Here is a 24,727-nt window from a genome sequence, read left to right on the forward strand (position 1 = left end):
GTGACTTTAAAGTTCCATGATCTTGAAGACTTTTGCTTGTCACATTTTCTGAATGTCCATGTTACTAATATTTTATTAATAACATTTGATTGTCATTATGCTGTTTAACATTATTTAATGTTGTATCAAAATTTGAAGAAATCCCTATTTTGGGCACTGCTCCTATGATGACCATTTAAGGGAAATCATGTCACTTACTGTTCTCAAACTTATAGGAAAGAAACATTGGACTAAAATACAGCTTCAATAGGCAACGCAGTCTGTTTGGTAAATTTTTCTGGCAATTTTTTTGTGAAAATTTAATTTTTCACTTATTTGCATCTTTATTTTCTGTTCTTTGTCTGTACATCTGACAGCTTTGCTGCCTTGTTTTAGTTTATTGTAAAAGTAGGCAATCCTGAATTTTTTTCTTACAGCCTGCGACTGTGATTCTACTGGTACAGTAGAGAACAGCGTCTGTGCCTCCTATGGTGGACAGTGCCAGTGTAAACCTGGGGTGTTTGGTTTAAGATGTGATGTCTGTGCACCTGGCTACTACAACTTCTCAGTCAATGGATGTACAGGTAAGGACAGGTGTTTACTGTGGGAGGGGATGTCTGGAGGTATGTTTTATGGATGTACAGGTAAAGACAGGTGTTTACCTTAGGGTATATATGATGTCTACTCAGTCACTACATTATTTTTGAGTTGCATCTGAAGCAAAATTGACTTGGTAAGCACTGATATCTAATTCCGTCATTTTTTTTTAAAGTGAGACATTTGGCCTTGGTTGGTGCTACTCCTGGGATGATTCAATGTTGTGTCCTGGGCATTTGAAATATTTGCTGGTATCATTGCAATATGCTTATCTGTGTATACATTGATGTTGTGTTTCTAGTATGTAAGATTGATGATGAACCTGTTTTTCCCAGATGAATTGTATCTGTGTATAGTCAAATTGGACATACATGTATATAGATTTATGTTAAATATTTATATTTATTTGAGGTAGAGGGTTATATTCATGTGTCCTGGGCCTCATGCTTACCTTAATACTCCACAAATTTATAATTTATAAGTAAACGTTGATTTTTGTTTTTACTGCACAGTTACTATGGGAGTGTTATTGTAGGAGGAAGTGGTGAAGCTGGAAAACAATATCTTTAGTGAACTGTTCAGTATTGTTGTATGAATTATTTCTGAAATTTTAAACAAGTAAAAGTGCTTTCTGTAAGACCTATATTTCTACAGAAAATTGATCAAGGTACCGGTATTTAAAAAAAATGTCTGACATAATGTTATGAAATACCAACTGAAAAAATACTTTAACTTTTTCAAAACTCTTTTTGAAAAATTTTGGTCTTAGTCAAGTCAGCATAATAAAAATCTGTATGGAAAAGCCAACTGAAAACTTTTGCAAATGACACATTTTATGATCATTAAAAAATTTTAAATTATTTATTTAATTTGTCAGCATTATTTTCTTTAAAATAAATGTAAATAATTACCCATAGTCCCATTGTAGAGCTGTGCCATGACAGAGAAGGCCATCTGTTGGCATAGTAACCTGGAGACAGCCTGCTGTTTGGTGTTTAGTTTGGCAATCTGCTGGACACAATCTCTGTACTGGAGTTGCGTGGCTATATCTGAAACGCAATTCAAAGTGAAAACACATCTGATATTCAGTTATTCATACAATACAGGCAAACAGAGATAAAAATTAAACTCTTTAAATAATCTGTTACCAAGACAGGAGTAAGAGCACAAATAAAACTCCCCATTTATCTAATATATCTCCATAACAAAAACGGGAATAAAAACAGAGAAAAATACACAAGGACAACTTATACCTCCCAGTGTTTGCACATTTCATAAAATAAGACAATTTGCTAAAATCTGTTTTACCCTTAAAAAGGAGGCAATCTTCAAAGGAAGAATATTTTAACCATTGCAAATTGTCTGAAATACCTGCTTGGATGAAAGCGTCTGTGTACTCCAAGGCTGGCAACAAGAGGAGAGCATCAATGGTGATAACTGAGTTAGGCTCCCCCAGTAGACTCAGTGTAAAGATGTACTGACATCTCTTGTCCAGCTGCACTGGGGATATGGACACCCAGGCATTGCCAGTCCCTGTTTAAAGAATTAAAAACATCTTGAGTAGCTCAGAAATAATTTTTATTGCTAGTTTCTGGTGAGCACAATTTATATTGAAACTGATGAATTGTATCTGTGTATAGTCAAATTGGACATACATGTATATAGATTTATGTTAAATATTTATATTTATTTGAGGTAGAGGGTTATATTCATGTGTCCTGGGCCTCATGCTTACCTTAATACTCCACAAATTTATAATTTATAAGTAAACGTTGATTTTTGTTTTTACTGCACAGTTACTATGGGAGTGTTATTGTAGGAGGAAGTGGTGAAGCTGGAAAACAATATCTTTAGTGAACTGTTCAGTATTGTTGTATGAATTATTTCTGAAATTTTAAACAAGTAAAAGTGCTTTCTGTAAGACCTATATTTCTACAGAAAATTGATCAAGGTACCGGTATTTAAAAAAAATGTCTGACATAATGTTATGAAATACCAACTGAAAAAATACTTTAACTTTTTCAAAACTCTTTTTGAAAAATTTTGGTCTTAGTCAAGTCAGCATAATAAATGTTCATGTAATTACAAAATATGAACACTGATATGAATAATAATATGAAAGTTTTATCAAAAAGCATGCAGCCAAGGACCATGGTTTGTAACCTATAAAGTAAGGCAGCTTTTAGCATTAGAGGCCAGCACTCCTTCCGACCTCGGGTCTCCAAGTTCCACTATTTCCCCCTCTGACCCTGCTTACACTAGTATCATAGCTGTTATCACTACTGCTGCTGTCTTGGTGGCCATTTGTATTTGTGCTGGGATATACAATAATGGTGTCTTTCATAGAATGATGGATTGTTTGTGCCACTGGGAATGGAGGCGCCACTGCTGCCCATGTTGTGTGCGCAAACGTCTTAGTCCTTTGAGTGTTTTGAGGAGTCTTCCTCAGCCAAATGGCAGCAGCTTCAGAGAGCAAGACAGGACACAGGTGTCAATGGGAGATAGTTGGGGAGAGGCTGATGATGAGGAGGAGGAAGTTTTAGACTTGAGAAATGTTGCTGAAGACATAAAAGATAAGGATCCAGAAATGGTTGAAGTACGCACCAGCTCTTCATCCCTAGAGAGATATCTGGTGACATCTGGGACAACTTACTTTACTGAAAATGAAATAAACAGAAACGATAATGAAAACAGAGATTGGAATGGTCACTTTGAGGGCGCCAGGCTTCAGTTTTCTACCCTGTCATCTGCCGAGGAGAGAAGGGTTGACCACCACCCCCAGAGTGAAAGAATGAATTGGACCAAGACTAAAAGTTTATCAGAAACAGGAAGAAAGAGGAGGCAGCTTCCAGAGATCTCCAGAATGGTCCCATTACCATTGCAAGAAAAGTCAAAGGACACACTGGCTGTTCCAGCACTTGCTTACCCCCCTGGCAGAAGGTGGAATCCCAGAACGAGAATCAAAACAATATCCCGATCAGACGATGAAGAGTGCAGGTCAGAGAAAGAATTTCACCAGACTCAGAGCGATGAGTATGTGTCTTCCACAGGCTACGATTCTAGTATCAGTATGGACACTCTAAGTAGGAGTTGGGGCGATAGGTCGGAGGAGGAGACGCAGTATAAGAGCTCAGGTGATGGTCTAGCACAAGCTCTTTCCACCTCCAGTGAGACTTATGAGCCTCGTTCTCATCCTGGAGGAGATATCAGATCTCACCTCAGCAAAAAAGAGAGGTTAACTAGGAAACCAAATATGTTAATAGTGCAGAGAAATGACCTTGGGTCATCCAAACAAGAAAGTAAAAATAAGCCAGGAGAGAGGTACCGCCATCAGCAGAACCACCAAGCCAAGATTAAAAGAAGATTTTCAGAGCCGTTAAAGAAGGATCAGTTTACTTACAGTACCAGAGCTGGAAGAAGATCTTCAGATGGAAATAAACCATCGAAGAAACAATCTAGCAATGGCTATAAGTCACAACAATTTTCAAAAAGTGGTCGAGTCCTAGATAAAGATGAGTTGATCCCACATGATAAACTGGACAGTGTAGACAAACATGAGGATGTGGGGAATGCTAGTGAATCTGACTCTTATAATTCTGATGATTCTTATATTTAGGAACAATGGTCAGATCCAAATGCAGATGGAATGGAAGAAGACCTATTTTTTCTTTTGATAAAAGAAATATAATTTATCTTTTACAATAAACAGACTGAGTGTGACTTAAACAGTATTTATGTAGAATATTTAAAAAAATTATACAAAAGATACAAGATTTTTTTAAAGACACATGAGGTTATTTGCTAAAATATTTTCTGACATCGGAATTTCTCCTTTACTTTGAATATTCATGTTACGTTAAATGGCATATGAATGATAACTATAGCATAGAATAAATAATTAAATTAAAATTTTACCTTGTTAGTTCTCAGGAAAATTCATCAGAACTGCTGCTTTTGGATATGCCTGTAGCATCTTATCAAATGTACATTTATATATTAAAGGACTGGCTTTATTTGATGTGCAAAATATGTCTGTATGACATGTACTAGTACACACATTTTTGTTATCATTTTCATCCTGTTTTTGGAGAGGTCAGTTTCAGGAAGGATTTATTAGTTGACAACTTTTGATGTGTTACTTAACCAAGTAAAGTCTAGCCCTTGTATATATTATACTACACTACAATACTTCTTGGATCCCTGTTTCATACTGGGTAGCATACAGCCTGGCTGTTGTATGAGGGGTTGAAAGCTTAGCATATGTTCTACAATATCTTTCACTGCCAGCTGAACCACTTCACCCATGCTTTAACCCCTAAGTGCTGAGTGCCAAGTTGGAAGACAGCAGGTACAATTAACGAAAGAATGGTATGTCCTTAGAAAGAGTCAAACTCACGGCCTCCTACTGCAGAGATGGACACTCTAACCACAAGGCCATCTGGATGGTATAAGCCGAATTTACAAAGCTCTGCTGTGGGTGAGAGTGGGGGTCATATTTATCCTGCTTGCTTCCTATTCTACTTGATGATAACCTGAAATTGTTCAGTGTTTATGTTAGTTTTCTAATGGTTTTCTTAGTAACCATTGGTCAGTTGTCTTCATGTATTCAGGTTAGTGCCTGGTTTGACATATTTCATTAATTTTTTTTTTCTTTTTTGATATTTGGGAGCAGGGTCAGGTATCATTGTTTTTCACCAGCTGCTTTATTTGTAAAAATGGGAGACTTTTAGTTATTTGTAAAATGATTCTTTGCATGTAAAAATGTTATTGTAGGGTTTGTTTAACTTAATAATATGATGGGATAGCAAAGTAAAAAGAAAAAAGAAAAATAATCAGTAGTATTAAATGGCATTCTATATTATGTATAAAACATTAATAAGACATTACCAAAAATGTTATTTCTGAAATCAAGATATGGCAATGGAAGCATGGTGATTCTCTTTAGAGTCAAATTTTACCTCATTTTGTATCTTGTGACCTCTTCGGCATACCCAGTATATATATCCTTGATGATGTGGCATTGATGGTGGTATGGAGTATGTTTTATGTATGGGAATATAGAGTCATGTTGTGTAGCCATTGGCATTTGATTCCAATTACATTTCCTGGCATCAGTAAGATTGAAACCCAATAGTTCCCACACCCCTTTTTTCTGATGTATATATGTTAAGGAACTTTATATAAGAGAGCCATTCCTCTTCATTTGAGAATATACATGTATAGGATGGTAAGTTCCTCAAAGGGATATTTTAAAAAATCAGCCATTTTTTTCTTCCATAAATAATTAATTGTACTTTTTCATGTTAACATGTGCATGTGTATGAGAATGTACATGAAATAAAAACTTTACATTTGATCAATACCATTTTATCTATAACTATCTCAGATGGGGTCATGCTATTAGCGGGAGTTTCAAGACATCCAATTTCATGTGTGAACATGCAGGTTTGTGTGCTCAAAATGTGTTCCTTATTTACATTATAATAGTCAGGAAAACTTGTGGTGTTTAGCCCCACTAGTGAACTCTATTCATTATAACATGTCTTCTTGTGTATTTCCAGCTTGTAATTGCCCAGTGCTAGGGTCAGAGAGTCCAGTGTGTGACACTATCACTGGTCAGTGTCCATGCCGGGTGGGAGTGGCCAGAGCTGGACAGCTGGACAACACTGGACAGGTAAGGGAGAGAACACTTGATCTATAAGTTATGTAAATTTATCTGATAAGTTTGTGTAGTTGAATACTAAAGGTTTGTCATTTTGATGATTTAAAAAACGAAAGTGTGGATTTTTGTTTGATATTTGCATGAGAAATCCAATTAGGCTAAGCTTCTGTCTTTATTGACAAAGTAGTGGTGTTTTAAAGTAATTTTTCAGCATTGATTAATTTAGAAATTGGTAATATATTGGATATACATGTATATTATATATTTATTTTAGACAAATGGAAACCATCCCATTGTTCAATTTTAACTCAAACATCCAACTTGAAAAATTCACACCATCTTCCAGAAGACCCAGAAGACCGCCTCCATCCCTCCTCCATATAATTACAATTATAGTACATTCTCTGTTCCAGGTTGGCCAGCTCCAGTGTACGTCCTGTCTGTCAAACTATTACGGCTACAGCTCAGGACAGGGGTGCACGGCGTGTCTCTGTGACCAGGAGGGGAGCCTGTCACCCCAGTGTGACAGTGTCACTGGGGTTTGCAGCTGTAAGGTGACAATTACTGGGGACAAGTGTGACAGGTGTCTCACTGGGTACTATAACTTCACGGCCCTGGGGTGTAGGTAGGTGATAGACAACAAGGGATTTTCACATTGATTGATATTAATAATACTTGAGCAATTTAGTCTGCACTGGTGTTTTGAGAGCCTGCAGCTGGCCATTACATTTGGATCCTCTGCTCTTGACACTGCTGATTGGTAAATTAAAATAAACAGATCAGAATGAACACATGGACTTACTAAAGGGTGTAAAATCCCTGTAGCGTATTATATGTTAGGACCTCTCTTGTATTGCTAGTTATATTGCACCATGAAAAGGGACATTTTAATATAGAAGATTTAATTTGCACACTGATCTTGGTAAATTAATAAACAAATACCAGTCTGTAACAAAATTGTCAGTTCTATTTTAAGTGTGTGGTTGGCTCAGATATAACTTAGAATTAAAATGTCTAAGAGAACTGTTCCTATTACAGTGATTTGACGCAGTAGTATTGTGTGAAATTGCTCATTTTTATGGAACAAAATTACAACAAATCATTATGTTAAATATTGTAATGTTGATTAAGCCTGGAACAAAGCTTGCATTCATTCAGAGATGTGGTGCACCATTAAGTATTTTTTTTTTTGACCTCTAGTTTAAATTTGTGGTCAATCCAGATATTAATTAAAATTTAGATGTCTAAGAGCACTATGCATATTACAGCAATTTGAAAGAGTAGTGTTATGTGAAATTGCTCACTTTCATGGAACAAAATGACATCGAATCATTATGTTCATTGTTGTTGATTAAGCCTGGAACAAAGCTTGCATTCATTCAGAAACATGGTACACGTTAAAGTATTTGTGACACTATTCAACTGTACAACCCATTGTTTCATTCAAAATCTTTCAGGCCCTGCAATTGTAACCCAGACGGCTCCCTAGACATCAACTGCAACCAGACGACTGGACTTTGTCCCTGCAAATCTAATGTAGATGGCGCCAAGTGTGACTCCTGTGTGGCTGGCACCTTCAACCTGGCCCAGACTAACCCCGACGGATGTCAGCCATGTTTCTGCTTTGAGCATGGAACGCAGTGCACCTCAGCACAGGGCTATGTGGCCAGCTCATTGTACACAGATAGGTAATGATGACTGACAAAAATAGCAGTACTGTGATAATCTGTGAATACTACAGGAAACTGGTATTAAGATTATGCCCTTGGAGGAGTTTCAAACAGCCAAAAACAGTGTTCTGAAATTCTGGCTAAATTATTAAACAACACAAAATGCATAAGTTTTTAGGCTACAAAGATGATTGATTTTAGCATGCTGTTGAGTAGAAGATTGCTATTTGTTGACAGTACTTGGCATATACAATATTTTTATTATAGTGTCCAGTCTTGGCTCCTTGGCACTAATGAATACTCCACTCACAGAAGGGCACCTGCTGAGTTACTAGGGAACAGGTTCACTTCATACGGCCAGCTGTTATCTCTGTACATGAGACCCAGGACTGGCACTGTGTTCTTGAACGGAGAGCGTGCTGTAGTGATGTCAGGCGGAGGTAATGTGAATTCATTGACTAAAAGTAGAAGATATTATAGCATGATTTCATCCACAGCATAGTGTTTTCTTGCTTTATTTCTTCACATCCGATGAAAAAAAACATGCACTTTCACCTTGAATATCACTTCTAGAACTCTCTTGAACTCAGTTGCTAGAAAGGGGGTGGCAAATGTTATAATTGGATAATGACCACATTTTTTATCTTGATGCATAATGCAGAAGTGAGGATTTCAGAGGTGAATAATGTTTCACATTTGAGAAGGAAAACATACTGAGTCTTTTAGATATTTCGGTCATTATTAGCTTAAAGTTTTTACTTTGTTTCTTTTGCCACACTAAAAACTTTATAAAAACTCAATATCAGTAAAATATCAGTAACACCGATTTCTACTTTTTTTTTATCCAGGAGTGACCGTGTTCTATGACCCTGGAGATGTGACCCTCTCCACCACACACACCACCCAGGTGGAGGTTCTACTGCATGAACAATACTGGAGACTGGCAGTTGACACCAGGAAGAGCCCCTCACCACGCCAGTTTTATGGTAAGATCCTAAACAGATATGTAACGATATGCAACAAAAAGATTAATCTTCAGGTTTAGTAAGTAAAATTAAGATAGCACAATGCATATGGTCTGAATCAAAAAGGAAAAAAAAAATTTTTGAAAAATAACATTTGTTGTTAATTTGTTATCTAAGCATAAGTGTTATAAAATCTATAAAAACTGTTTTTAAGTGTTGACAAGTTATCAAGTTGTTGCATGAAAATCAGATTTTTATAACAACAGCAACATGCTGATTTAAATTTTTTCTTAATTCTAGGTGTTCTGGTAGACCTCCAGGCAGTGTACATCAAGTCAATCTACAGCGGGACATTGGTGGACACACTTAATGTTACCTTGGTTACAGCAGAGCCTGCATCAACAATAGATGGCAGTGCTGTCCCTGTCAGCCACGTGGAAAATTGCACTTGTGGATCTTTTACGTCAGGTAAATCATATTGTTGAATCACATGTGTATGCCGAGTTTGATATTTATTCTTTTTGGAATGAACAGTTGTTGCACAAGCTGTTTTTCACTATGAAACTGTGCATAAGTATTATATTTAAGTTTAATGAAAGAAGAAAATGCATTATCTTTGAATAACAACTATTTGAATTTAACTTTGTGGTATGTTGTGAATTCTGCTTTTAGTGAATATGCATATTTTTTTTACATTGCTGATAATATGTGGCGTAAGGATAATGCATCTTTAAGACTTAGTCTAATCTATTCACTTAATTAATAGGTTCCTTAGTTGAAATATAAGGATGATTTTAATCTCTTTTCCTCAGGCCTTTCTTGTGAAACATGTCAGGCAGGACATCGGCGCATTGTAAACAGAAGCGACCCGTATAGTCCTTGCCAGCCATGTGAGTGCAACGGGAGAACAGAGACGGTTGTCCCTGAATGTGACGCAGCCACTGGGGTCTGTCTCAACTGTCGCAATGGGACGATGGGCTCTGACTGTTCAGGGTGTGCTGCCAATGTGATAGGGGCCAACTGCGACCAGTGTAGCTTTGGATTTTGGGGACTTGGAAGAGATGGATGTAGAGGTAAAACATATTTTTTTCTTTCTTTTTTAAAATTTTATACTGTAATTAATTATAACCATGTTTTTTGCCTTGGTTTGAGAATGCCACTGGTATAGATGATAATACACTGTTTATTGTATGAATTTTACTTCTGAAGTACATAATTATTCATTTTATGAATACAGGCTTTCCAGAAGTATAACTCTCAGAATACATAGATAATACCATTTATGAAGTTATTTATAATAGGAAAACACAGTATAATTAACGGGATTGATTGATAAAAAAAAAAAAAAAACATGCACAGAATATTCTGGAATGCTAAGAGTTGACAAAATTGTGTTTATACATCCTATAAGACAATGAATCTGGTGACCAGTGCTCGAGGGGATTATCTTCAGATTATCTGCATACTAATTAAGAAATTAGCAAAAAAAGGCTGCACCTAACTTTTTATATAAAAATGTCACTCTTCAATCATAAACACCATATTTTCACTGTCGTCACTGATTTCATTTCTGATTGTTGTAGCATGTGAGTGCAGCCCAGTTGGAGCAAATGGAGACTTCTGTCAGCTCCAGTCAGGCCAGTGTGACTGTAAGGCCAATGTGATAGGGAGGCAATGTGATACATGTGCTGATAACTATGGTGACCTGACTTCTGCAGGGTGTACTGGTTAGTAGTGCTCACATATGTGTGCATGCACACACACGCGCGCACACACACACACACACACACACACACACACACACACACACACACACTGTTTGCAAAATACTGAACTGCCAACAAATTATTACATTATGCACATAAATATTGAAGGATTGATATTCATGAATGTTGTTAGTTAACCTATATATAGTATTGTAAATCACAGTGAATTATAACATTATTTATATAAAAGTGTCTTGACATTTACTATATCACTCCGCTGCAAAGTTGATACTTTCATTGAAATAAAACATCCTATTTTAAAACCATCATATTTTCTTCTCTTTCAGTCTGCGATGAATGTTACAGTCTGGTGACCCCAGAGGTAGACCTCCTACGCCAGCTGCAGGTCAACCTGACCCAGTATGTGACCTACTTACAGAGTCAGGACTGGAATACCGAGCTGGGGACGCCATTCACTGTGAGGCTGAATGAAACTCTGCTCAGAATGGACCAGCTCAAGGACTATGTAAGTATAATATCATGGACTGTCAAGTTACAACAGACATTGTAAAGAATTTAGTGTTACAGAAAAAATTTTTTTGGTAAAATATACAGTATTTGTTAATTGTGAACTGCTTACTAATTTTATCTGTTTGATTTAATTAAGGTTGTTTATTAAAACACATGAAAAGAGAAAAATAAAATATGCTTTACATGTGAGTTTCTCTCTAGACAGTAGATGTGGAGTAATTTATGGAATTTTTTTCTAAAGATACAAAATTTAATTACTAATAAATATTCACACACAATTTCTTTGAGGCATAGGTGTCATATTTAAGACACAATATGCCTCTTGAAACCAACTTTGATTTTGATTTTATACTATTTTATAGTTCTCTATCAATCATACATTTATCCTTTCATTAAAAACATTGCATCCACCAACAATAAGAGAAAGTAAGTATTAAGTGCTGTGTATTCTCTTCAAGCTAACACAAGCTGCAGCAGTAGAAACTCCTGTATCCACGGAGATCACCCGTCTGAATCAAACCCTGCAACATCTGATTGGTCTCCTGGAGACAGTGGTGAATGCTGGGATACAGAATGCCAATGCCACCAACGCCGCCTCTGAACTGCTGGTGGAACAGAGTCAGGTGGAAATAGACTATATCAATACAACACTGAGAGATACATATGGGAAATTACAAGGTGATTGTTGTAATGTGTTTTTTACTTTTTTTGAATTATTACATGATGTGGCAAGCATAAGTGGTTTGCACATTTATACGTGCAAAGCAATTTAAACAGAGAAGACAAGATCTTTTCTAGCTGTCAGTTTATTTATTTATTGATATCTGTCATTGCTAAATAATAATCTTCAAATACAGGTTGTTCTTGCCTGGAGGTTTCATACACCGTTACTCAATAACAATGATGAACTTCAAACTAATGTTGCTGACTAATTCTAATTTAATTTTTTTAACATACACATGGTTTTTTCACTTTTCGTCGTTATACTGTGAGTCATCTTTATTTTTACATGTATCACTTAATCATTCTCATCTATTAACTTTCATAGGATTACGTAATGTTGGTAAGTCTACTGAAAATTTTATGATTTTTAGACTAAAATATATTATTATGATATATTATATTATCACAGGTTCTATAGCCCAGGTGACTGCTGACATTGGCGCCCTGCTGTCCTCCATCCAGACAGCCCAGAGTGAGCTGAGCAGCCTGGCAAACAATGCGGTAGATGAGCTGGTGAGGACCACTACTGTTGTGGAGAAGATGGAGGTTGATGTCACAGAGACCAGGACAAGAGCACAGGAGACACTTCAGGTATAGACACACTGGGGAACAGAGTCGCAAAAATTGTCATTTAAGTTCAACTTTCCAGAGCAGAAAATGTCCATATTAGACATGAGCTTTTTCCGCAGAATCACGGGAATTTCTCTTTTTATGTACAGACACAGATGTGTCTGTACATATAGCCATCATCTGCGTCTGTCGTCGCCGTCGCCGTCGCCGTCGCCGTCGTCGCCGTGCACTTTTACCGATAACACGATAAGTGGAAAACTGTTTTTTCTTTTGGCTTGAAACTTACAGAACTGATGAATATTTGTAATACGCAGGTCAAGTTCGAAAATCAGCATGATCGGGTCACTTATAGGGAATTTATGCTGTATTTTCACTTTTTTCAGCATATATGCAGCACCGATAACACGATAAGTGGAAAATCATTTTACCTTTTGGCTTGAAACTTACAGAACTGATGAATATTCATAATACGCAGGTCAAGTTCGAAAATCAGCATGATCGGGTCATTTATAGGGAATTTATGCTGTTTTTTCACTTTTTTCAGCATATATGCAGCACCGATAACACGATAAGTGGAAAACCATTTTACCTTTTGACTTGAAACTTACAGTACTGATGAATATTCATAATACGCAGGTCAAGTTTGAAAATCAGCGTGATTGGGTCATTTTTAGTGAATTTAGGCTATTTTTTCTCTTTTTTCAGCATATATGCAGCACCGATAACACCATAAATGGAAAACCATTTTACCTTTTGGCTTGAAACTTACAAAACTGATGAATATTCAAAATACGCAGGTCAAGTTTGAAAATCAGCATGATCGGGCCATTTTTAGGGATGTTATGCTGTTTTTTCACTTCTTTCAACATATATGCATCGCTAATAACACAATATAAGAAAAACAGATAGGCCAATTGTCATTATACTCACAGGAGTAGTCAAACAAACTAAAACGCAGGTTAAGATCCAAAATCAGCATAATCGGGCCATTCTTTTAGAAGTTATGCTGTTTTTTCACATTTCCTCAGATTCATTTGTTAGGCATATTAATAGTCTCATTATTGAACTAATAAGATACGTAAAAGTGTTTGTTTGACATTTCCTGCATCTTAATAACATTGTTAGTTGATTATGTAAAAATGATGGGAAACTTGTTATTGTGTATTATGTTATAAAGTGTCAAAAATGGAAATAAACAAATATCATTGCAGTTTGTCAGATTCAATCATCTACTATATTCATTATCTCAGAATGGAGGAAATTGGACATTTAACACTGTTCTATTGATATTTTTCCCATCTCATCAATTTTCTTAGTTGATCATATACAAATGGTAAAAAACTGTTTATTTTGTTTTATGTTAAAAAAAGTGTTTTAAAAATGAAAGTAAACCCATTGCAGAACAGTGCTGTCTTGTTTCAGCATATATGCAGCACCGATAACACGATAAGTTGAAAACCATTTTACCTTTTCCCTTGAAACTTACAAAACTGATGAATATTCATAATACGCAGGTCAAGTTCAAAAAATCTGCATGATCGGGTCATTTTTAGGGCAGTTATGCTGTTTTTCACTTTTTTCACCATATATGCAATACTGATAACATGATAAGTGAAAAATCATTTTACCTTTTGGCTTGAAACTTGCAGAACTAATGAATATTCATAATACGCAGGTCAAGTTTGAAAATCAGTATGATTGGGTCATTTTTAGGGAAGTTATGCTGTTTTTCACTTTTTTCAGCATATATGCAACACTGATAATATGATAAGTGGAAAACCATTTTACCTTTTGGTTTGAAACTTGCAGAACTAATGAATATTCATAATACGCAGGTCAAGTTTGAAACTCAGCATCATCGGGTCATTTTTAGGGAAGTAATGCTGTTTTTTCACTTTTTTCAGCATGTATGCAACACCTTTGTGCTATATGATGGTACTGTATGGATGACAGTCTATAAAATTGTCCCTTGGGTGATCACTAATTAAATTAAGGTCTATAAAGTCACTTGCCTACTCATTAATTTTCAATTGGCCATTAAATGAGATTACATAAAACACTCCTTGAGATTTCCCTGTAAAGTCCCATAGGTTTAGCTCTCTTAACTGTGTCACAAAATTAGGATTTGGTGATAATTGTGCAGATAAATGGTGTTTAACATTGCAAATAAATTTACAACAAAAAGATTGTGTTATGCCAACATGCTATAGATGAATAACAGTGCTTTATTTTTCTCAAACTTGGTGGGGTTATTAATATCAAGTCAATACAGCTAGATTAAAAGTTTGAATAGCAGCTTTATTGGAATTTTTTACGTTTTATTTAAAATTTTTTTAAAATTATTTTTCAAACACAAGCATCTTCAAGATGTGATTTTATACTCCCATCCACCAGAAGTGCGGTGCATTTTCTGTATTTTTGTATATAATTGTTTTTTCTTCAGATTTAATTCTTAGGCATGTTAACAGTCTCATTATGGAACTAATAAGATATGTAAAAGTGTTGTTTTGACATTTTCTGCTTCTTAACAATATTGTTTGTTGATTATATAAAAATGACGGTAAACCTGTTATAATATTGTGCATTGTGTAATAAAGTATCATAAATGGAAAGGAACTCATCATTGCAGTTTGTCAGATTTAATCATTCACTATGTTCAGCATCTGCAAATGGAGCAAATTGGACATTGAAAATTGTTCTATTGCTATTTTTCCTATGTCAACAATTTTCCTAGTTGAACATTTAAAAATGACAGTTTATTGATCATTTTGTTTTAAAAAAGGTGTTGAAAATGGAAAGAAAATCATTTCAGTACAGTTATCTCTTGTTTACATTTTGGCATTTTGAAAGTGTGACTCTGAACTTCCATGGCCTTGAAGACCTTCCCAAATCACATTTTCTGAATATTCATGATACTTTTATTTTTTTATAAAAAATTTGATGGTCATTATGCTGTTAAGTATTATGTTTTATTGCATGAAAGTTGAAGAAAACCCTATTTTGGACACTGCTGCCAGGATAGCGATTAAGGGAAAACCATGTTACTTACGATACTGAAACTTAGTGAAAAGTTTCATAAGACAGAAGTGCGCAGCTTGTGTTTGAAAACCAGTGTGATTGTTTTCTGTTTTGGAGGCAATGCAGGTTTATAGAGTGCTATACTGGCATTTTCAAGTTGTGACTTATCACTCCCATCTGCCAGGAGCCCTGTACTCTTACTTTGTAACATTTTCTGTATTTTGTAAGAATGATTCTTAGGATTGACATACAGCCCAAAAAAAAAAAAAAAAAAAATTAATAATATATATATATATATATATATATTTTTTTAATGAGTTTAAGCAATTTTTTTTGTGTGTAATTTTCACTGTACCTCATTCTGGCATTTCCAAAGTTTAACTCTTATCAGCCTGACACCTTAGGGACTATTTCCAGACCCTATCACGCTAACTGTGGATCGATCTATCTCCATGGGAATTCTCGCTAAATTGCAATCAATGTAAGTGGCTTAGTTGTCTGTCACGCCCACTGAAACTGGCATGCCAGAATCCTAAGACTCTCAAATTGAAAGCAATTTAGTGAGAAACCCCTTGGAGTTGCATTGATCCTGTTAGATTGATCTAGGTATGGGAACTTAGTCTAATGCTTGATACACATTTTACTTTCATCCTAATCCAATGGTATGCAGAGTAAGAATTTGATGTTGGCTATGCAGTTACAGTAAGCATAATACATTAGCTCATCAGAATTGACAGTATCCTATTTCCTGCGTTTTTATTTTCTGGTTTTTGTCTGTACATTTGACAGCTTTGCTGCCTTGTTACATGACCCCAGAGCAGTTAAACCTCCAAAAATTTATGTAAGGTGTTTGGTTTGGTTTTTTTTTTCTAAAACCTGGGCTCGTGTCTGCTATATTAAGCTAGAAATACTAATGTGGAATGGTAAGTAATGAGCCAATGTATTTTATATTTGAATGGCAAATTTGAAACTGAAGTCCTGACTGTGAGAGAAAAGATTAAGAAATATTCAAAGTTATCATCCAGGATGTGCTGTTCATTGGAGCCACGCTTTGTCATATCAACTTGTATCTTTATGTTCTTGTGTTTAATTTGTATTTGTGAAACAAAATGGACAGGCAATAGTAAACATGGAAGATGATGTCATTACAGCACAGGAAAAGTCCTGGTTATAAGATTTGCTCCATATGCATACTCTGTCATAGTTTTGTTTTGACATATGTACTGATACAAATTCATGTTGAAATTAAGCCTGCAGTAGCTAAATATATATTAATATAAATCATTACCATCCCTTCCAGTTGCTCCAGACCAGTCAGCAGACCCAGCAGAACAGCACAGACAGAGCCAACAGCCTCCAGGTCTTCATGAGGGTCCTGGCCAGCAGGAATGGTAACCTAGCAACCAGTGCAGAGGGCGCCAGGAGTGCCATCACCCAGGCACAGGAGGCCATGTTGCTTGCCCTGGGGAATGTGAGCCAGTACCAGGATATAGTAATGGACAGCCAGACACTGACCACCAGGGCGCAGCTACTGAAGGAGGAGGCAGAGGCGTTGAACTTTGAGGTGAGGAATCTTTATTTATTTGCATGTGTATATAAATTTATCTTGCCTCTGTTATTAGGTATTATAAAGAAATAAGTAGAATGCTATGTGTATTTTAACTTTACAAAGTTCATTTTTTTTCCTGCACATTTTTTTAAATATTGAGTTGAAGAGAGAGAAGATGTATGCAGGTTATATAAGATGAATGGAAAATTATACTTATTCAGATATGCATATTTGAGTGACACAAAATTGTAAAAAAATAACATAAAACTTTTACAACCTTTACTTATCACTAATCATATTTCAGAAAATTATTATAATATTATAACTAGAATTTACATATTCTTTTCCTGTGATGAAATTTGATTTTTTTATTAATATCAACATTGTGCTCCAGGCTAACCAGGCAACTGCCAACAACCAGACAATAGTGGCCCTGGTGAAGGAGGCGGAGCTGTACACGGCTGGCCTGACAGACAGGGTGGTCGCCCTCAGACAGCAGGCAGAGAACCTGCTGGCCCGCGCCAGGACGGCGTATAACCTGACAGCCAGTGGGAAGGCACTGGAGGGGAAGACTTTTACTGATGCACAGAGGATGCTGCAGATTATGAGGGAGTTTGACGCTCAAGCTGCTGGTGAGTGGGAGGGGAGTGGGGGTGGGGGTGGGTGGGTGGGGGTGGGGGTGGGGGTAGAGGGGGCGTAATGTGCCTGTTAAGACTTGTTCTGAGATTTTAATGTCTGTAATAAAGAAGTGGCAAGAACCTTTTAAGTCATACCTAAAAAACAATGCTTGTAGTAAATGAAAACTTTATTTAATTTCTCTAGTTGAAAACATAATGTTCATGTGATTCAAAGAAATTGGAAAAGTCCCTGCTGATTTTCAAGTGTGCATTTCTGTTATCTTATAGATTTAAATATTGCACTGGAATAATAAATTATTTCATTTTTGAATTTAGACTGCAATGCTGTATTTTGATTTTTGTTTCACTTTATTCATTACTGATAAAAGACTCGTGTTTCATCCTGCACTTTTTATTTTACATGGCGTACCGACTGTTTCTACCTGGATATTGTAGGTGTTTCAGCAGCGGCTAACAGGTCACTCCTAGAGGTCCAGAAGGTCAAGGCCCTCAGTGACCAGGCTATCCAGAATGCCGAGGTCCTGAGGTCATCACTCCAGCCCACACAGGCCTTTGCACAGAATGCCCGGACAACAGCAGAACAGGCTAGGAGTACAGCTCAGAGCCAGGAGCAGGTCTCTCTTTCTCTCTGCTTTTCTCTCCCCTCTCTCTCTCTCTCTCTCCCTCTCTCTCTCTCTCTCTCTCTCTCTCTCTCTTAGGGATGATACTTTTCTAACTCTCTGCAGATGTCTGACTTTTTGGGAGCCAAAATATCATTAATCTACACAGCCCCCCTCATCCCTAATCTTTTCCCAGCAAATGTCATGTTCTTTTATATGATGTTTTTATGAGTTGCACTAGTCATTGTCTTTAATGTTCAAGTCGTACAAAAGTAAAGCACAGTAAGAGTATATATTAGAGGTATGCAAAATTTAAAAGTATGTAATTATCTGCTTTCCAGACTGTGGCTCCTGTGAGGAGCAAAGCTATGGACCTGGAAACCCATGCTAACAGCCAGCTTAATAATCTGCCTGCCTCATTCAGCAGAGTGGGGACAGCCAACACCAGTCTGGTGCAGCCAGCAGTACAGGTGTGTCAAAACCTTTCGCCTCTTCTGCTCAACGTCCAGTCTCGCACCTCCACGTCCTATCAGAGAGCTCAGTTGGCCTCTCAACGAGCCAACACCACCAGGACGAGGTTATCAAGCATACAGACCAGCCTGAACAACATTGCCAGTCTGAATTTACAGCAGATTGCGTCCCTGAAGGCGGAGATTAGCCAGCAGAGATCTGAGCTGAATGCCGAGGAGCTGCGGCAGATGGTGGCTGTGCTGTTACAGGCTAGCAAGGAGCAGAGGGCATGGCTGGAGGAGGCCAAAGTCAAGAGAAATCAGATGAGGGCACAGATTGAAGAACTTAAGAAATTTAGTGAGATGATAAGGACAACATAAGATATATTCATCTTTAGAGTAACGAGGAAGTGTGTGCTGAACGAAGGAGTAGATTTTATGCTCCCTGAATTAATTAAAATGATAGTTTAAATAAAGAAAAGGCAGAATGAATGATTTATTGGGAATTTTAAAATTTCAAGGAAAATCCTTTTTTTTTTTGAGAATATTCCCCTTTCCTAAAGTAAAAAAAGCTTTGAAAAAAAAACTTTGAATCTAAGAGAAGTTGACTAAAAATACAAACATCAAATATTGTTAAAAAATTTCACATACTTACACATTGTTGTTTTTCACCAAAATGAGTGACAATCAAAAGAAATGTAAAATATTTTGATATTTATATTGTAAATAAAACATTTGCAACAGGAATTTATGAAAGTGAGATAATATTTCGCTATTGGATATTATGTATTTTTTGTATAGGTTTGGGGTTTGATACACTCACTATTTATGTGTTATCGTTCTGAATTCATATAATAGGGACTGCCTGTTTATCTTATTTCCCTTTTTGTATATTGAATTGTTTTGTCTTGTTTTATTTTACCACATTAAGCTTGTTGTTAAAATATATATATGGCCTTTTCTGTTACAATGTTTAAAACCCTTTCTTTTTTAAGGGGGCTTTTCTTTGATATTTAACTTATCAGTTCTCTTATAATGCTTTGTTTCTAGAACAGGGTACATACTTTTTTCAATTCTGAAATTTTATGTTGTGAAATTTTTAACCTTTTTTCATAAATCTCAATTTATGACTGTGAGTTTTACATTTTTTTTTTGCTATATTTCTTCTGAGGGTTGGCTTTGGATGTGATATAGGTTGAGTGGTTGTTATAAGTTGAGTATAGATAGATGAAAGGTTCAGTGCTGGTTTTGTTCTTATAACTGTTGAAGTATGAATGTAAGCTGTTGAAAGTGATTATTCTTCCCAATACTTATAATTTATTTATAGAAATATTGAATCATCTTGCTTGATGACTGTCTTTACTGAATTTGTATTTCTTATTAGTCAGCTTAAGAACTACTTTTACATTAAGTTATCCATGAGTAGTTATAATATTCCAAAGTCTGTTTAAAATTTACAGTAACAGGTTGAGGATAAAGATCTTAATTGTGAAAAGAAATACTTTGCTCAGTTATGTGTATATAAATCCAATTTATGTTGATGGCATTCCATAAAAAATAGTACAAGATATATATATATATATTCAGGAAGGGTTAACAAGATTGATAAACCACTGGTTTTATTTATTAATAAACCTAAATGTACTAGTCAAAATGAATATGATGCTAATTAGACTTGTTAATATATGTTTCAAAGAGCAGAAATATGTTGTAGGGATCAAAATATGAAAATGAAGTTGTAGTATTTTTAGCAGGTTTTAGAAGTGTTCACAGATTAAATACATTGTACCTGTTTACAATAACCTGTTACAGGGAATTAACAGCTTTTAAATGGATGGTATTATGCCCAGGTTGTGATGCTGTGCATTGTCTTTACCATGCATCATTGTCTATCCGTTTATTTATTCCTATTCATATTATTTTATATTTTTTAATGCTAAAAAAACTTTATACTGATATTTCCTTATTTTTTGGACAGCCTCTTCTTTTGTTTTTTATCTTTCCAAGTGCCTTTTTAAAGCACAGCAGGCTGGGTCTGTTCTTAATATTCACTTTTGCTACTGTCCTGACCATTATAGTTACTGGGTGCTTGCACTGTTATGTAAATGCAGGGGAAAAACTGCTGTGGGAAAAGTAAATATTATATTTGTGAAAAGATAAGTAAGATGTTTCATTATAAATGTATGCATAGCAAACTGCAAATGGCACTTACACCAGATAGTAAATAAAAAAGTCTTGTGAAATTTCATAAAAAAAGATAGAGGAAAGTAGATTAGATAACACAAGTTATGCCTCTGGAAGATAAGTTTGTGCACATATTATATATACGTGGGACCCTGTAACGTAAAAATTTGCAACAAATTCCCTGTCATTTGGTGATCATGAAAATTCCCCCTCCAGTCTAATGACTCATACCTCTTGACTTGCTGTGTTCAATATCCGTCCTTTCATTTCAGGTTTTATACTGTGTTTTTATTACTAAGTTTACTTGGGTTATTAAGGGTAAAGTTATGGTGTCTTACTATTACTCAACACTAACCAATGTTACGTACTGAATTAAATGAATTTGGTCTGCCATTTTGAAATTCATTATTTTTTTATTCAAATAATTGATGGGGACAATTGATAGATGTAATAGAATTTGTGCTCTAAAACTTACCAACAATAGATAATCAAAGTACTGTGAAGGAGTAACACGCTAAGAGTGAATGAATACAATCAGAAATGGATAAACCTTTAAAATGCTGTAAAATACAGCTGAGTTTTAAAATGAGTTTATTTGCTCACATATACAATAACTGCACAGTCCACTAGTTGCAGAAGGTTATGCAAAGCTGAGATGTTGAAATGCTGTGAAAGTGACTTACAAGAAATTAAGAACAAAAAAAAAAAAAAAATAATAATAAAAATAAAATGGATAATTAAGAACGTTAACAAATGAATGATGATAATAAAAGTAATTAATATAAAAAAGGGTAAAATAAACTGAATTTTATTAAAATATAATAACAATCTACCTTAGACATAACAAGAATAATTTGTCAATTCCTGGAGATTCGTGGCCTGTGTGAAATAGGGGCTTTACACAAACATAACGTACTCGCACAATTCTACCTGCATAACAGTTGCCTGGCTAGTGCAAACACTGAAATAATGAGACAAACAGGAAACTAACAATATCCATAAATTTGATAGTGTTTCAATAATATCCATATGTTGTCCTATTTAATCTTTTTAAAATGTCCAAAAATATACATTTATCGTTTATAATGAATAATATCATTTGGCATGTCCATCTACTTAGAATGCCATCCGATATTTATAACATTATTTTTTCTTGGCCACACGTTACAACGATGAAAGTGCAATTGTAATTGAGCGGTCGCTGTAGCTTTTCTGAGCTCAGCAAAACAAGCCGATATAATTCAATTATTGCTTTATTATACAATAACAATAGCTTGATCTAAAGAAATGTCTTCAAGAAATAATGCAGGAGCATTTGCACCCCACCCTTAATAATTACATTTTTCTTTTCAGTTAATTTTCATCTTGTTATAATAATTTATTATAGCCTTATCGCATAATTATCTTTGCTTTCCCCGTGACGAATATCCCGGTGACTCCCTTCGCCACAAACAGTTTTCTTGTAATTATTAAACAGAGCAAGAAAGGTCTCTCTATTTCTGTAGAATTATAAATACAAGGTTATCGCAACGCTATAACCGATTTTATAATACAGATATACTTTCGGGAATCATCGGGGTATTCCGTATATACTCGATTACAACATTATCAGTACACGACTTCTGACCTACAATAAAGACGCAGAACCAATCAGTAGCAAGTTTCCATAATTCGTAACCAAGGGCCAGTCTCACTCTTGCTGCTGGTAAGAACGGACATCAAAATTCTTTGGTGAATTTTCATCTCAGCTTAACAAAAGAATCATCAGGTAAGCACTCCAAATCTTACACTTGTTGCAATTCTTACATACGCTGTCTCTTCTTCTTGCTTGCTCTCTTTTCATTTCCTTTCTTTCTTTTCCATTCCACCACCCACCCTTCAGCTTTTAATCGGTGGTGATATAGCTTTTCTGAGCCCAGCAAAACAAGCCGATATCATTCCTTTATTATACAATAACAATAGTTTGATCTAAAGAAATGTCTTTAAGAGATAATGTAGGTGCATTTGCACCCCACCCTTAATAATAACATTTTTCTTTTCAGTTAATTTTCATTTTGTTAATATAATTTATTAGCCTAAACGCATAATTATATTTACTTTCCGCATGACGAATATCCCGGTAACCCCCTTCGCCACAAACAGTTTTCATGTACACACAGGGGCGGACCCAGAGTTATTTTCTGACAGTCTTCCAATTAATCTTTGTTGATCCATCCTCAATTTTTGACCGTCTTCCGACAGAAAAAATTAGATACCCGTCAATGTAAACTTGACAAATCTGACCATCTTCCGGAAGACCCAGAAGACGCCCTAAATCCGCCCCTGACACACACTGGACAATAGAAGTGTCACCCCCTCAATCAGAGTAATCAAAGTTATAAACCTGAAGAGGTGGAAAATAAGCAATGTCAGAATATTGAAACAGTTGAATTGTTCAGTCAGAACCGTTTTTTTCTTTGTGGAATTTGATGTTAATAAAATAATACCAGGAGCATATCATTCCACAGTCATTTATCTCCCCCAAAGTATTGGTTCAGTAGGGGTGACACTTCTATTGTCCAGTGTGTGTAATTATTAAACAGAGCAAAAGATGTCTCTCTATTTCTGTAGAATTATAAATGGTGTTATCATGACCTCATAAAGAGAAGACTACGTTGAAAAGTGTGATAAAATGCCTGTTCCTGTCTTGTGTCACGGACAAAGTCCTCTTCGGGGCATTGATTTTGGGCAGTGCAGAGAGTAAAAATGTAAACACGTAGATCTTTCATGCAATGGGAAAATATTTTTAACATTTTAAAGTGGTGGCTGTTATTTGCCTATAAATATCATAATTAGTTATTTCAAATAACCTTTTGTGAAAATCCTAGAGAAACGAGTATTTTCAAAGAAAAAAATCTGTTAAAAGGATAATAAAGCTTCGTATGAGATCTATATTGCACAATAAAACATTGTGAACAACTAATAGAAATATAATATATCCTGTTTTACCATAAAAGCTGCAGTTATTAATCTCATATCTGAGCTGGTCTTTAGACCACGACTTCCATTGATGGCTGTGCTCAGTTATAATCTCTTCAGAGATTTTAACAAAAAGCAAACTTTTGAGAAAAAAAACAGGGACTAACTTTGAATGTAAAAATGGATTCATTAAGCATTGGTAAGTATGGAAAAATTGTCGTTTACTCTAGGAAATTCATTTTTTGGCCAAAACGAAGAGTTATTATCCCTTTAAGCTATGAGTCGTACCAAGTTCTTTTAACAGACTTGGTCAAAATTCTCAGTATTCATAATATAAGTAAATATATATTTTGGAAGGGCTGACATAACCTCAGTAACGAACAATACAGAGATGGCCGGGTGTTTACACCAATAGATGTTTTTGAAGCAGAATTAGGTGCCGGAATCTGACAACTGTTTTGTTCTCAACAATATACAGCAAAAATTGAAAGTCCCTCGGCAGTAGCGTACCTCTAATATCCATCGCATATCCTTTGCCATCCGTCTCCTTTCTAGTTAATAGAAGGGGAGAATCACAAACAATGGGGGCGTAAATGGAAGCAACACTTCGACAATTATATAAGTTGGCACTGACGTTGATTACTCACATAAGATTTGACTGGGAATACGTTTAGAATTGTACATGCTATTTACATTTTTTACGAGTGATAAATATTGGAAGGGTTATGAACTCTAAATGCCACAAGGTATAATTACTTTCAGGTCCGTTAACTTCATATTCCTTGACAATATGCCATTCTTTGAACATTTTGGCTGGAACTCTTTTTTTCCTGTAGATGCGGCAGTCAAATTGGCGACTACTCTTTTGACCGTTATTATCGTAGAGAAGCTAGAAGAGTGCGAGTGAGTGCTGGTACTAAACCAAGCCA

The 24,727-nt window shown here is 35.6% G+C and overlaps 2 protein-coding genes across 2 annotated transcripts in view; one reads left to right on the forward strand and one right to left on the reverse strand.

Moving 5' to 3' along the window:
* Positions 1–21,233, forward strand: part of LOC106168407 (uncharacterized) — a 35,832-nt gene extending 14,599 nt beyond the window's left edge. Inside the window, exons 12-27 of the mRNA XM_087008063.1 lie at positions 417–563; positions 6,138–6,250; positions 6,652–6,863; positions 7,696–7,926; positions 8,176–8,348; positions 8,757–8,894; positions 9,174–9,341; positions 9,686–9,946; positions 10,457–10,600; positions 10,927–11,105; positions 11,569–11,788; positions 12,243–12,424; positions 16,722–16,985; positions 17,365–17,602; positions 18,044–18,222; positions 18,549–21,233. Coding sequence (XP_086864189.1) covers positions 417–563; positions 6,138–6,250; positions 6,652–6,863; positions 7,696–7,926; positions 8,176–8,348; positions 8,757–8,894; positions 9,174–9,341; positions 9,686–9,946; positions 10,457–10,600; positions 10,927–11,105; positions 11,569–11,788; positions 12,243–12,424; positions 16,722–16,985; positions 17,365–17,602; positions 18,044–18,222; positions 18,549–19,037 — 3,338 coding nt within the window. The 3' untranslated portion in view covers positions 19,038–21,233. The remainder of the gene's footprint in view (positions 1–416; positions 564–6,137; positions 6,251–6,651; positions 6,864–7,695; positions 7,927–8,175; positions 8,349–8,756; positions 8,895–9,173; positions 9,342–9,685; positions 9,947–10,456; positions 10,601–10,926; positions 11,106–11,568; positions 11,789–12,242; positions 12,425–16,721; positions 16,986–17,364; positions 17,603–18,043; positions 18,223–18,548) is intronic.
* Positions 1,443–2,972, reverse strand: LOC147763194 (uncharacterized). The gene is made up of 3 exons (XM_087007657.1): positions 2,903–2,972; positions 1,948–2,109; positions 1,443–1,625 (listed from the first exon to the last, which is right to left on the reverse strand). Exons 1-3 carry the CDS (start codon positions 2,970–2,972, stop codon positions 1,465–1,467), a joined length of 393 nt encoding a protein of 130 aa, XP_086863783.1. The 3' UTR covers positions 1,443–1,464.
* Positions 21,234–24,727: the final 3,494 nt, after the last annotated feature.

The sequence above is a fragment of the Lingula anatina genome, chromosome 3, assembly GCF_051362555.1.
Source record: "Lingula anatina isolate TDL-2025a chromosome 3, LinAna3.0, whole genome shotgun sequence".
NCBI lineage: Eukaryota > Metazoa > Brachiopoda > Lingulata > Lingulida > Lingulidae > Lingula > Lingula anatina.